Below are 14,535 nucleotides of genomic sequence, written 5' to 3'. Positions count from 1 at the left end.
CATCCGCTAGTATAGCCACGAGCCTTGTCCAAAGTTAATGTGCCGCGACGTCGCAACTGAAGTGCTAGGCTGCAGCAGCCTGGCAGCAGGGGTGGCCTTAGGCTTGTGCAAACTGTGCACCTGCACAGGGCCGCCACGCCAATATATATTGAATATTATAAAACAGAAAGAGAAAATAACGACACAGCTGACGGCAATGTGGACGAAAAACATTATGTTTGTTGTTAATTAGTACGCTGTGTTTACTAATGTCGCTAGAGTCGGAGCAGTAAGCTATATGTCGTATTATAACGTTCTGCCATAATGAGAATATCATGGGCCGCCACTTGGTTTTGAAGTTACGGACACGCGCATATAGAAGCGTGTCATGAGCACAAGGCGGCTATGCAGTGTCCACAACGGACGGGCGAAGGTCCACCGATTCTTTCTCTGCCCAGGGCCGCCACGAGCCTAGAGCCGCTACTGGCTGGGCTGCTGAGACTGGCCACTGGGCAGAACTGACCATCACGTGTATTAATAGCTCGCATATTTTCACGTTTTTTTGCTCTAGTTTTATGTAATTTTGTGCTAGTATTGTAACAAACAGTTAGTGCAGACTACAGCTGAAGATCTGAAGTGGACGCGAGAAGTTGGTGAGTTGTTTATTAACAAATGTTTGTGATTTTGAGTTTGTAAAATTATTGTAGGTCAGGGGGCTTTTTGCATATTGGGTTATTTTACAATATAAGCTTTGAAGTAAACTTAGTAAAGTAAAATTAGATTTTTGGAATATTTGTTTTCCAACTTGAATTACTGAGCAATGAATTCAGTGAGCGTTTTCGTGATTTCAGTTCACACGAACAGGACTTTCCGCTGTTTACGTCACCATACTCTTACAGTGTTGAGAATGCGCCTGAGAATATCCAAATGGAATTGATTGAACTGCAGTCAGATTCTGTTCTGAAGGCAAAATACAACGAAGCTGGTGTGCCAGGCTTGTATATTTACCTGCCATCCTCGTATGTGTAGATCCTTAAGTTGGCATCGAGAGTATTGCCTATGTGCAGAAGCACTTACCTTTATGAGCAATTGTTTTCGTTAATGAAAGCTACCAAAACCCCACATCGCTCAAGACTTACCGTCGAGCACCTTTCATCCCTCATAAAAGTTGCAGCTGCACAAGATTTCAAGCCTGATATTGACGAACTGGTTACTAACAAGAGATGCCAAGTGTCGGGACAAAAGAAATAGATCTCACACTGTAAGACTCCAATATAAGCAATGAATGTAATATAGTAATATAAGGACCTAGCTAAGAGACTAAGACTCTTAATTGTACACTGTTGTACAGAGATTGTATGGAAATAAATTGCTTTTCTTTAAACTTTTCAGTATTGGAAAGAAAGCTACAGTACCTTTGTATAATAGTATTTGTTACATTGCGGCCCGCTGACGCACGTTTGGCAGTCAAAGCAGCCCACCAATGGTAGTGAGTTTGACATGCCTGCTCTAAGAGAGAATTGAATTGTTTTCCAATTTCAAAGCGTGTAGAACAGTTCTTCCCAAACTCGGACCCACTGTGGAATGGCTGTAGTTGGGTAAATTAAGTGAGTTGTTACTTCTGTGAGTTCTGTGTTTTGGAGACAATATAGAAAACTATGTTTGGTATAATGCAAAAAAATTATATATACTAGCTGTGTAGGTCTGTGCTGTAGAAAAGAAATAGAAAGTATTGAAATCATCAGAAAAAAATTTGAAATGTAGAGATGTCAGGTAATTGACAGGAATGACTCTGGGCGTCTCTCTCCTAGGAGGATTCGTGTTGCCGATGTTAGCGGCTGAGTGACTTTGTCTTTCTTCAGAGGTTCCCTTTTGCCGATGCGTTGGCCTCGCTTGTGTTATTAGTGGCTAAGCAAGTTGTCTGTTTCCTCGGAGGCGGAGCTGTTAGGCCGACTCCACCTCTCACTTCCGGGCCGGACAGACAGACAGACAGACACACACACACCCTTCTAGGTGTAGACGTTTATAGATAAGAAATATACATACATATATACATATATAAGTACACCAAACAGTTTTATGGGAATAATGTTTCTTTTTAACAATATTTTCATCTTGATTTTCATTCTTCTTTTCCAGATGTTCTACTTGTTTAATTATAATTAGTGGGTCTGACGCTGCAGTGGTTGCAGCCTTTCATGATTCCGTGTTGTTCGCCTGGCAGTCTGCTCTGCTCGTTTTTAACTGTCATTAATGAGAGACTCTCCTTATGGAGGGTAAACTGCACAGAGCAATGAAATCAAGAAATGAGAGTTATGCATCTCAATGTGTAGCAACCGCAGAAATACTTGTAAATGTCTTATGAATGCAAACATCGTGCTGCTGTGCTTTTCTGAATGTGGAATAAGAGAAGCTAATTAAATGAGATCTGTGTGTGATCAGATGTTGTCACTGATTATGATTCTGGTTGGAACAAAAGCCTGCAGCCACAGTGGGCTTGAGTTTGAGAACATCAGTTACCCACTGACTTGTAACCGGTGGGCTGGGATTCTTCCAGTTGAGCAACACAAGCCTGCGTGCTCATAGTGTGGTGTCAGCAATTACAGTCAATCTGTCCTCCTCCAGCCCCTCTGTGAGCCCACCAGACTCTGCTGTTAATGGGTTCCGAGTGATTGTGACGCCAAGGCTGTCTGATAGAAATTTAAAGATTTTTTTTTTTTGTCCAAAATGATGTTCACTTGGTGCACACCCAAAACATGTGACCCAGTGAGGCCGGCGCTCGATTGCAACGTTCACAGGTTGAATCTTACCATGGATACATTTTGGACAATTTTAAAGGAGATAAATGCGCTCGATAAAAGATTTGAAGTTGAATAATTGAATGCTTTGCACATACGGAGCTCGAGTGCATTCTCTGCATGGCTGCCTTCCACTTCTTCTCGGCGATGTTAAGTGAAAGGTCCTTTCCCCATCGTACCCTGGGATATATGAAAGGAAGGGACTTTACTTTAAAATGTGCTGGAGATGCTCTCAGAGTCGTCCAGACTGATTTAGTGTTACCTGTGGAATTGAAACGGGTGGAAGGTGAGGAAAATCGGGCAGGAACCTTTTAGCAAAGTCTCTGATTTGCAAGTAGTGGAAAAATTGTGATGCTGGGAAGTTAAATTTTAAAGCGTAATTATTCATAAGATGCAAATGCATTATCTATTAAGTGTTTAAATCCCAGACGTTTGTACAGTAGGTCTGAGAGGGTAGAAAAAGGTGATTTATCATGTAGAGGTACACCAGATAAAAGCTCCTCTCTCTTGACGTGCTTCCATATTCTGAGTGACTGAAGGCCAGTTGGATTCTCAATACATTGACAATGATTGGTATTTACTGGGGCACAAAGCCTATAAAGAAGTGCAGCAAAGTTGTATTTCTATTGCAGACCAGGCTTGTGTACGTTCCTCGATTTGTGTCGCTGTCCAGGGCTTTATAGCTTGTATATCTGCTGCCTAGTAATAAAATTGAAAAGTTAGATAGTGCCATGCCACCTTCTGCTTTAGGTTGTTGTAGAGTTGCCCTTTGGATGCGTGGATGTTTCAAATCTTATATATAATTCGCCAGCCTCCTCACTCACTCACTCACGTCCGTCCGAAGCCGAATGCGCAGTCGGCTTCTGCGCAGCTGTCCGAAAAACCTTATGAGACCGACATTGCGGCAGGCGGCGGATTTACGGCCGCGAAAATTCAAAGAGAAAGGCGACTTCGATTAAAGCTGTAGAGGCCTGAAAGGCGATTTCGACTACACCTCGAGGCCTAATTACGCACTCATTCAATACACCGATATCAGGTTTGTGGTGCTTATACTTAATACTATTCCACTCGTGCCCGTTTCATCTTACGTTGTCGAAACGGGCTTTGTCTAGTTCCAAATAAATGAGGTTATAATTGAATCTAATCTCTTAAAGAATGATTTGCTATTAGCACATTAGAACACTCTAGACGAGAACAGGCCATTCAGTCCAACAAAGCTCGCCAGTACTATCCACTTAAAATTATATTATATTATCTCTATTATATATGGAGATGCTCATAAATAGAAATAAAAGTTTGGGAAGGATGTTCATCTTGACAGTATTGAGTCCACCGGCTGATGGGAGGTCGAAGGTGGACTATCTCTTCACATCTTGGTTCATTTTTTTTTCCATGCGGATAGCAAAATTGTGTTGAAAAAGATCTTTATATTTACTTGTGATGTTTAAACTGATCCAATCGGGGAAGGGTGTAATAAGCCAATCAGAATGCAATTGGAGTCCACTCACACAGAAAATGTACGACAGTGGGGAGCATCTTCAGAAGTCTCCACTTTCAGGGGCTAAAAGCACTGAGGTAGTGTTGGTGAAAACGAAGACTAAAGTGTGACAGTGTGGACGTAGCCGTAGTTTACTGGCAGACCATCGTGGGCCGAGCAGCCAATGATTCTACTTTGATGTTTAAACCCTTCTTTTATAAATGCCATGTTAAGACGTATCAACAGCAGCACATCCGCAGATTGCAATCTGTGAATTCTGATGAGCCACCACAGGCCGACTTGGGCGCCGTTGTTAACTGAGTGACGTTGTAAGGTGCCCTTTATTTGGTGTAGTCTGCAAACACAAGTAATGCCATTCCATTCTCACTCTTATTTTTGAATTTGACTCGCTGTCAAGAAAAATAATTACCAAAAACACGATAAGTGACTCTTTGAAGTAATTCAAACATCTAAATCCTTTGAGTAGTCCACCGGATTGCTGCGTAGACATTTTGTAGCTTGTTGTGATGTGGAGACCAAAGCTGCCCACAGCACTCCAGATGGTGCCACGCCAGTGCATTATATGACTGAAGTGTGGCCATCCTTGACTTGTACTCTACATATTCTAGTAGTAGTCTTCTCAGTGTTGATAGATCAATTGTAATTAAAACTTTACAGAAGCTCAAAAATATAAATGTTATAACAAACCACAACCCCCAGAAATGCACACAAGAACTTCCTGGCTTGGAGACTAAGAGAGCCACTGCTGCTGTCGTCAATGACAGGCATGTAGGCCGCATAGCTGGGGTTGGATCTGCCCAGTTGTGCCACAGGCTTACACTTAAAGGCCTGACATCCTTCATCTGCTCCACACTCACCCTGTGACATCTCTGTCATGTGCAGGTTGAGCTAAGCCGACACTCGGGTGGTCAGTGACAGCAGCACATCTTCAGTTCAGTAATCCGTTTTAAAAATCTACAAGCTGTGCTACCCGTCCTAGCAGGGGTGAAATCGAATCAAAGTAAGCTTCATAGATCTCAGCATTAACGTTTGCAGTGCACCACCGATTGGGATGTCCTTTGTGACGCCTGGGGTAATAAAATACACGTTTCGTTATGTCATTCTAAAAGATGGCGCATCACAAACATTTGGAAGTAATAAAATGCATTGCTACAAATGTTTGTGATGCGCCATCTGCTGGAATGACAACCGCAGTGCCTTTTATTACTGCAAATGTTTGTGATGCGCCATCTGTTGGAATGACAAGTGCAATGCCTTTTATTTATTTTTTTCATTAATTTTTATTGTAATCATTCCATACAAATAAATCGATTTACAACAAAACAAAATTGAAGACAAATCAAACCCCACCCCTAAGAAGGAGAGCTTAGCCAAAGGAGAATTGCAACCGCAACACCTTTTATTATTGCAAATGTTTGTGATGGGCCATCGGTTAGGATGACAGAGACCTCACAACTGGATGGACCCCCAGACACTTGGTCTTTTGTTATCGTGGATTGTGACAAACCAGATGCCAGATCCCATCTAAACTTAACATAATAACAACTTTTAATAAAGAATTCATTTAAAGTTAGAAAATCTGTAGTACTAGGGTGTTGTACCGTGTTAGCCATTATGAATGTAGAGAAAAGCCAAGCAAAAGGACACCTGAAGAAGGGGCCTGAGTTGCCTCGAAAGCTTGCATGTTGTAATCTTCTTAGTTAGCCAATAAAAGGGTTCATTTTGCATGGCTGTTCTCTAAAGTTAGAAAAGAAGGAGAGGGAGACACCGAGAACAAGAGCGAGCGAGTGCTTCTGTACAAGGTGGCCACCCTCGACCCATCCACAGGTTTACGTGGTCAGTGGTGTCTTTATGGTGCGAATCAACACGCAGCACGTGGTCACAGTCCCTTCCTTCTGTCATCTTCAACAAGACTGCCTAAAATTAGGAGACCCCTTGATGTAGAAGACTTTGTTCTACGGTAACAGTAATAAACAGAAATAAGCTGATTGGCCACTCAGCTCTGACAGGACTTAAGGATTGTTTGGTGTGCCCACCTGCACTCCTTCAAGCTTTGAGGGTCTTTGAGTGTGAAGCACCAGTGAGAGCACAGCAGCTCAGATAACCCTGCAGTGTGAAAAGCAGATGAACACACGCACGCACACACACACAGGGTCTGAACTTGAAGACTGAATGTGGTACTAAATACACAGCAGACGAGGCTAACTTGAATGTGTGTGACCCGAGTGTCTGTTCACAAAGCAGCACTTGACAACGGCGTAAAACACAATCAAACACACAATAACAGATTCAAACATTTTCTTCAAAATCCATCCAGAAAAAAGTAAAACAGAAATACAAAACTTAAAATTCTGCTTCAACCCCCCCACCCAAATGGCTTGTTGTTATTACCAGAAGTGGAATTATCTTGAAATGGAGCTGAGTGCTACATGACTGTTTATGTGACCTTCATCATATCTCAAGACGGATGACAATACCAGCACAGAGTGCCGATGCAAGGAAAGCAACACGATAATCTTAACACGTATTTATTCATTTATTACGATTCCCAGGTCCTTCTCCTAAGTTTACGCTTATCTGTCCGTCCGTTTTGTGCCACTTGTGCCCAGACGCCCCTCTTTCCCTGCCACCTCCTCCAGGGGATGTTGAGGTGTTTCCAGACATCTCTCCAGCGGGTCCCGAGCCTGCCCTGAGGTGGTCTCCCGGCTGGACATGGCCAAAGCCCATCCTCAGGGAGGCGCTCAGGAGACATGCTAGTCAGATGACCAAACCACCGCAATGCGGAGAAGCAGCAGCTCCTCCAGAACATCTGCACTCCTCCCTCGGTCTCTGCGGCTGAGCCCGGACACCCTGTGAAGGAAGCTCACTTCGGCGATCGACTTCTTTTGCTCACCACCCAGGTGAGGGCAGAGGAATGTAGAAGGGCCAGGAAATCGAGAGCACTGCCTTTCAGTTTAGCTGTCTCTTCTCCACCAGAGCTGCATCTGGATGACGTTGGACGCTGCTCCGATCTGCCAGTTCATCTCCCGCTCCCATCTTCCCTCACTCGTGAACAGGACTGTGATACTTGAGCTCCTCGTCCTCCACCCTTTCCCGTCAGTGGACCGTGTGACCTTAGACTTGGACGTGCTGATCCTTGTCCCACTCGGCTGCAAACTGCCCCCTGTGCGTGCCCAGTGATTCCAGCAGGAGCAGCGACCCTGAGGTCACCAAATTGGACCCCCGCTCCACTCCATGGAAATTCTATCTGTAAAAATTCTAAACAGAATGGGTGACAGAGGGCAGACCTGGCAGAGTCCCACACTCACCAGGGACACATCTTGCGTATTGCTGGGCAACGTGAACCAAGCCTTCTCTCCAGTTTTATGGGGGCCGCCGTTTACTTTAAATTTCATTTGCCATAGATCTGCCCAGTCCTCTGCGCTGTCCCAGTTGGTCTGGCCCATTCAGTGACAAGGGACCTGCCTGGCAGAGCTGCTCAGAGGAGGTACGTTTTGTGGGGTTTTTAATGTGGCAAAACGTACCTACACGTGAAGCACCCTTATGAAATATTAAGATTACATTTTAAATGCACACACTTTATGATTTGGGGAAACCAGATGTGCTTTTGGTACTGGGTGGTCCAACCAGACTGCAGCGGTCCTGATGTTGGCCGTGGATTTCCACATCTAGTACCAGAGAGGCACCCCTGGTGACCGAGAATGTGGGAGACTTTCAAGCATGTGACGCTGGGGATTTTTTTTGTTCTTTATTTCGCCTTATACAATTTCTTGTATTAGGAATTTGTTAGTTTTCGCAAACTGAGGTCAGAGCGCAGGGTCAGCCATTGTACAGCGTCCCTGGAGCTATTGAAGGTTAAGGGCCTTGCTCAGTGGCCCAGCAGAGTAGGATCTCTTTTGGCAGTGATGGGGATTCGAACCGGCAACCTTCGGGATACCAGCCCAGATCCTTAGCCTCAGAGCCACCACTCCGCCCGATATGTGACTGTATGCTGATTTTAGCTCCGTGTAATCGTCAAACTGGAACTGGCTTTGGTTTTATGTTCTTATTCAGATGGTTTACGTTTATTAATGCTGAGGGCATCTTTGGGTCAAATCGGACCCGGTTTTGTGTTTGAAATCGATAAAAGCAGGATGAACTTTGGGACTTGGCCTCCTTTTCTCCCAATTAATTAATGATTAACAGACAGTAAAAAGAGACTTGTATTCTAGAGAATTCTGGACCAATCCAGCGTTTAGGACACCCCTCGCTGGACCAGACACCATGTGGTTGCTCCACGCCATTGCAGGACTTCTCAGATTGACTTTCAGACGTGCTGTAACCGTTTCCTTATTACCTTCACTGAACCATAGGAAGTGTTGCAGACATTTGTCAGACATGAAACTCCTAATGGAGGCTGAGGCCTGCAGCTTTGTATGAATCAGACGGCTCAGGAGCTCTGAACTAGGAAGAGAGACTGAAGTGGAGATAAAGAGGTGACAAGGTGACACGACTGGCCAGTGTGAGTCCAGTGGGTCCCGGCTGTTAAAGTAAATTCCGGATTAGACAGACCTACGCTGTCTTCAGACCACCAAGCATTGGGTGTCTTGGCCGTGTACAAGCCGCTCAGTGGGGGGGGGGGGGGGGGGGTTTAGTGCCATTTTAAATTCCAGTCCCTTTTCCGCTAGGCAGGAAGTGGCCGTCTGGAGAGGCGCGTCTCATTTGTGTCCATTTTGCCTTCCTAATCATTCTATTCCCTTTTTTTTTTTTTTTTTGTCCTCCCGCATGAGAGATGAGAAAGGATAGGCTGGGGGGGGGGGGGGCTCCAGGATTTGTAAACAGTTGACTTGTCATCAGATACGCTTGCACAGGAAGGGCTTGTGCTCATCGGGCTCAGGCCGTGTCACGCAATGCAAAAGCGAAGTGGGGATGAGGGTCAAGAGTACAGAGTGGCGCGTGACGCGGATTTGACTGGCGAAACCCCAAGAGAGGATGCTTTCGTACCCGAGTGAGCGCAGCAGACGAAGCGTGAGTGAACTCGCACGCCAGCACACGTGCGCTTGCCCGGCCTAGTCGTCTCTTGTAATAAAGTGTGTCAGCACTCTACAAATAACATGTTGCTTGTTTTTACAACGTGTTTGTGCTGCTGGGCAGACGGCGATCAACACTGCGGCTGTGTGACGCCACGCGCCCCAGCTTGTCATTAAAGCGCACCCAGGGCTCTTGTGCTGGAGGTGTGTGTGTTGGTGACTGCTGTATGAGACCCCTGTAACCGCCCCGCCTTTCTGACATGTGGCGCATGTGGCCTGTGCTCGGTCTCTTTGTCATTCAGAGCCTGCCTACCTAGTCTGCCGCTTGGTGATCTTCTTCACTTGAGTCAGACGGATATTCGCATCGAGACGAGTGTGTGCCGCCTGTCAGAGCAGGTACTGACCGCTCCAGGGCCTTGGGCTGGTTCCACGATGCTGCAGTGACGTCAGTCACACGGTGCGGTTGTTGTCTGAAAGTGGCAGACGTGACTCAGTGCTGTGGCATTTCACCAAGTGAGCATGTGACGGGACTATCAAATTTGGCGGACTGGTCACCTGCCATCGACTGGCACCTCATCCCGGGTTGGTCTCCTCTTTGGGACCTTGGATGAGACGGAGTTTGAGAGTGGCATTCGGTGTAAGCTGCCTTCTCTCTCTCTCTGCTGCTTGATTTTTCTGTACATCTGTTTCTGCTTCAACCTGCAGGTCGGCCACTTTACCGTGAGGAGACTATCATCATTGCCCTGGCTTCTGTGTCCGTGGTGGCCATCTTGATTGTTGCCCTCTTCTTTGGCTACAGGATGCTAACGGGTAAGTCAGGAGGAGAAGACGTGATGAGCAGCCAGCAGTTCATATTCCCTCACCCTCTTGCCTGTTTTTTCGTGCTGCCAGTTGGCGTTTTCAGCCTTGCCCAGTATGTGCTTTTCATGTTAAGCTCTGCACCCCCCCCCCCCCCCCCCTTCCATGATGCCGACTGTTAGGCCCTTCTTTACAGTGTGGCAGACACAGCTCACTCCTTCTGTTAGCTAAATTGTCAACTCTGCCCCGTGCATCTCTCTTTGGCCCCACCCCCTTTTCCCCCTTCAAAGGGCTGCTAATGCCCACCCTTGTGTGGCGACTCTGTCAGGTCCCGTTCCATCTGTTGTTCCGTCTCCAGCTGTTGTGCGCCACATGTCTTACTAAATGCCGACTCTTAAACCCAACCCTAAATAGTAACAAGTGCTAATTTTTAAGGTCTGCCTCCATGTGGTAAGCCATGTAAGTGTTAAGGTCGCTGTCTTCTGCTGAACCGTAACGTCTGCTGTGTGCCCTATAAAGCCTAAGGCTATGAAGTCGCATGCGCAGTTTATAGGTGGAGTGTGCAGCTGTCGGGCCGGACCCCTAGTACTAGAATGTACGAAATCTGACCAATGAGAGGAGACCATTCAGTCCATCGGGCTCATTTGTTTAGTTTAATAGCTAAGCTGGCCTAACTGTGACGCTCCACTCCATGTTTCACTACAGCTAACCTGTAAGCCCCATCTTTTGTAATAAGGAGGTCCCCGTTTACGGCCCACTGCAGCAGACACTTTAGTGCTTTAACACTAAAATCCCTGAAGCCTATGAAAAAAACTTGTAATCCTGGGTCAACTTCAGTTCCTTTGCACCTCTCCGTCAGCGTCTTTTGTGTTGTAAATGTGTCGATCAGCACAAGCAGCCTGCTGTCCTCCATCGACCCCACCGCCGTAGCTGAAGTTCTGCCAACTCAAGTCTGTTTGCTGTGGTGTAAGGTGCCTGGAGGTATAGAGGGTCAATAATATCTTGTTATTTGGATCACATGCATTTCAGGTGTGCGCCATGCCTACAACGATCTGGGTAAGTGTAGGATGACGGGAAATGCGAGAATTGCTGCACACATAACTGAAACACTGAAACTTTCTTTATGTTATAGTACTAATGACAACATGTTGACATGAAGTGTATAATGTGTGAAGACTGAAGTCCAAATATTAAATTTAACACTTTCACAAAAGGTATAACAGAACAAGTGCGCTTTTATTCAAGAATATAACCGAAGAAAAAGAAATCGGGTTAGGGTACGACTAAGAGCTGCTGACTCGTAATCAAGAGGTCACCGGTTCAAGTCCAGCCGCTAACCAGAATTACTGTTTTGAGTAGTGAGCTGCCCTTATTGTTACGGTTATCGAATAAAAACATACATTTGATATGAGTCTGTATCAGCCGGTGTAAATGTATGGTAAGGGTTCATTATTCAGTTTTATTCTCACAGTCGCGTTCACACTCGCCCCGATCTGACACTGTTAGTTTTCAAATAGAGTTGTGCTATAAAAGAGCACGAGGATGAGGGTTTTAGTTGGACGTTTCTTGCGGAGAGGGTAGGGCTTCTGTTCTCTTTCTCCAATGTAGGACCCTCATCCTCATGCTCTGTTATAGCACATCTTTATTTGAAAACTAAGAGTCGGTGCGAGTGTGAACGTGACTGAGAGAATCAAACTGAACAATGAAACAAAACGCTAACCCTTACAAGTATCATAATGTACAGCAGCGGTTAGAGACTCTCATCAAATGTATGTTTTTATTCGATAAGAGTAACAATAAAGGGCAGCTCACTACTGAAAACGGTAAATCTAGGAAGGGCCCAGAATCAAACCGGCGACCTCTTGATTACGAGTCAGTAGTCCTGTCCGCGTCGTACCCTAACCCGATTTCTTTTTCTTTGGTTATATTCTTGAATAAAAGCGCACTTGTTCTGTTATACCTTTTGTGAAAGTGTTTAATTTGATATTTGGACTTCAGTCTTCACACATTATACACTTCATGTCAAAATTTTGTCATTAGTATTAAAACATGAAAAAAGTTTTGTCTTTTAGCCATGTGTTCAACATTTCTTGCCTCGTGTTTCCTGTCATCATACACTTACCCAGATCGTTGTAGACACGGCACACATCTGAAATGCATGTGATCCAAGTAACGAGATATTATTGTCCCTCACACCAAACAAACAGACTTGAGTTGGCAGAACTTCAGCTGCGGTGGTGGGGTTGATGGGACGGACAGCAGGCTGCTTGTGCTGATCGACACATTTACAACACAAGAGACGCTAATGGAGCGGTGCAAAGGAATTTAAGGTGGTCCGGGATTACGAGTTTTTTTCGTAGGCTTCAGGGATTCTAGTGTTAAAGCAGACCCCCTTTCTATCACGTGTTTTTCACTGTTACGCTCCTCCTCCTCCTCCTGCCCATACCCTCCAATGACTGACTGACTGGTTTTACTGTGTCGACCTTAGGCAACCACAAGCAGGGCCTTCACAACATGAACATGATGGAGGCAGCGGCCTCTGAGCCGTCTCTCGATCTGGACAGCCTCAAGCTGCTGGAGGTGAGCACCGTGAGCCCTGCCACTCAGCGACCTGCCCCCTCAGCCTTTCACCCTGTGACTTTCTCCTTCTCTGTCCATCTCTGCAGCTGATTGGACGTGGCCGCTACGGGTCAGTATACAAAGGATCTCTGGATGAGCGGCCAGTGGCCGTCAAAGTGTTCAACTACACTAACCGGCAGAACTTCATCAATGAAAGGAGTATCTACCGGCTGCCACTCATGGAGCATGACAACATTGCCCGCTTCATCGTGGGGGATGAGAGGCTGACCACAGACAGCCGTATGGAGTACCTGCTGGTCATGGAGTACTACCCCCATGTGAGTGCCTCTCCGCTCTTCCTCATCTCAACCACCCCCTTTACCTCATGGGTGTGTCACACCTTCTTGTTTTTTTTTTCCCCCCCTTTTAGGGCTCACTCTGCCGTTTCCTGAGTCTGCAGACCAGCGACTGGGTCAATTCCTGCCGGCTGGCCCATTCGGTGACAAGGGGCCTGGCATACCTGCATACGGAGCTGCTCAGAGGAGGTACATCTTGTAGGGCTTTGATGGGGCAAAACTTACCTACATGTGAAGCACCCTTATGAAATATTCAGATTACATTTTAGATGCACACACTTTATGATTTGGGGAAACTAGATGTGTTTTGGCACTAGGTGGTCCAACCAGACTGCTGCTGTCCTGATGTTGGCCGCTCAATGGCTGTGTGGGATGGCGAGAATTGATTTCCATATCCAGTAGCTAAGAGGCACCCCTAGTGAGATGGTGAGAAACTTTCAAGCATGTGATACCAAAGTGGGCACAAATGTGACAGTGGGGATAAAGAGGCAGAGGGATATGTGACTGTAAGGTGGGAGACCCCTAAAGGAAGGGACCTTCTGCTCACAGAAACAGATTTAGCTCATGCCAACTTAGAGACCCTCACTGGAACAAATGCAATGAGCACATGTTACAAGACACCTGGTAAAAACGAGTTTGTCAATAGGAAATGTCACATGATTTGAAGTGGAGGATACCATTGGGACAACACAAAGAAAACAGGACAACCAGAATTAGGCAAGTCAGTGGTGTAACGATCTCTCATCTTAATCAATAATATTAAAACGGGAAGAAATGGCATTTATGAGGTCAGATTGTATTTGGAGTGACGGGGGTCCGCGCTTAAAGCGGTTAAGTTTACTTCTTATCATGAGGAGCTTTTCTTGAATTGCGTTTTGTGCAGAACAAGTAGAAGATCAGCGCTAACCTTGTGATTGTCCTAAAATGGCAAATGGGAATTAAAATGAAGACCTCAGAGTGAAGCTCAAAAGTAAATTCCCATAGCATGTGACCACAGCAAAAAAAAAAAAAATTAAAAAACACACCCACACAAGGAGGCCATGCCACCTACACTTGACTTGACATTCAGCCCGAGGAGCCCACCTCAAGATACCGTCATTGTAATTTCCTTTCCCAGTAACTGAAGTCGTGTAACGCCTTGCAGCTTTAGATTCTTGGCATCACATCACAGTTACGGCCTAACTTGACTTTCGCTCATTGTGTTGCACGTGTGTGGATAAGCAAAGCAAATGTGAACGATGTGATGGGCGGGCATTCTGTCTTGAGTAACACTCGAGGAGGAGGAGGGTCTGGCTGGCCATTAATCCCCCACCCCCAACCCCAGGCCTGGCGTGTACTGCACATGCTCACTCTTTTTACATTGAATCTGAACTGAGGATGTGTGTTATTTTACGACATTTCCGTGATTTTACTTCAGGATTGTATCCTGGATTACTTTTTTTTAATAATTAATCTTTATTGAAATATAAGCTGCAGTATACAATAGCAGAAAATTTTCCATTACGAAAAAAACAATGATATATAAATAAATAGAAACC

General features: G+C 45.5%; 1 protein-coding gene across 2 annotated transcripts in view; it reads left to right on the top strand.

Annotated features, from left to right (window-relative positions):
• bmpr2b (bone morphogenetic protein receptor, type II b (serine/threonine kinase)) overlaps positions 1-14,535 on the top strand; it is an 88,282-nt gene that overhangs the window by 47,864 nt on the left and 25,883 nt on the right. For both annotated transcript variants that reach the window (XM_028806164.2, XM_028806165.2), the window contains exons 8-11: positions 9,990-10,094; positions 12,571-12,662; positions 12,749-12,979; positions 13,072-13,186. In XM_028806164.2, the coding sequence (XP_028661997.2) occupies positions 9,990-10,094; positions 12,571-12,662; positions 12,749-12,979; positions 13,072-13,186 (543 nt within the window). The remainder of the gene's footprint in view (positions 1-9,989; positions 10,095-12,570; positions 12,663-12,748; positions 12,980-13,071; positions 13,187-14,535) is intronic.

Source organism: Erpetoichthys calabaricus, chromosome 8, assembly GCF_900747795.2.
Source record: "Erpetoichthys calabaricus chromosome 8, fErpCal1.3, whole genome shotgun sequence".
Lineage (NCBI taxonomy): Eukaryota > Metazoa > Chordata > Cladistia > Polypteriformes > Polypteridae > Erpetoichthys > Erpetoichthys calabaricus.
The sequence above is the reverse complement of the archived record's forward strand: the minus strand, read 5'-3'. Positions and strand labels throughout refer to the sequence as shown.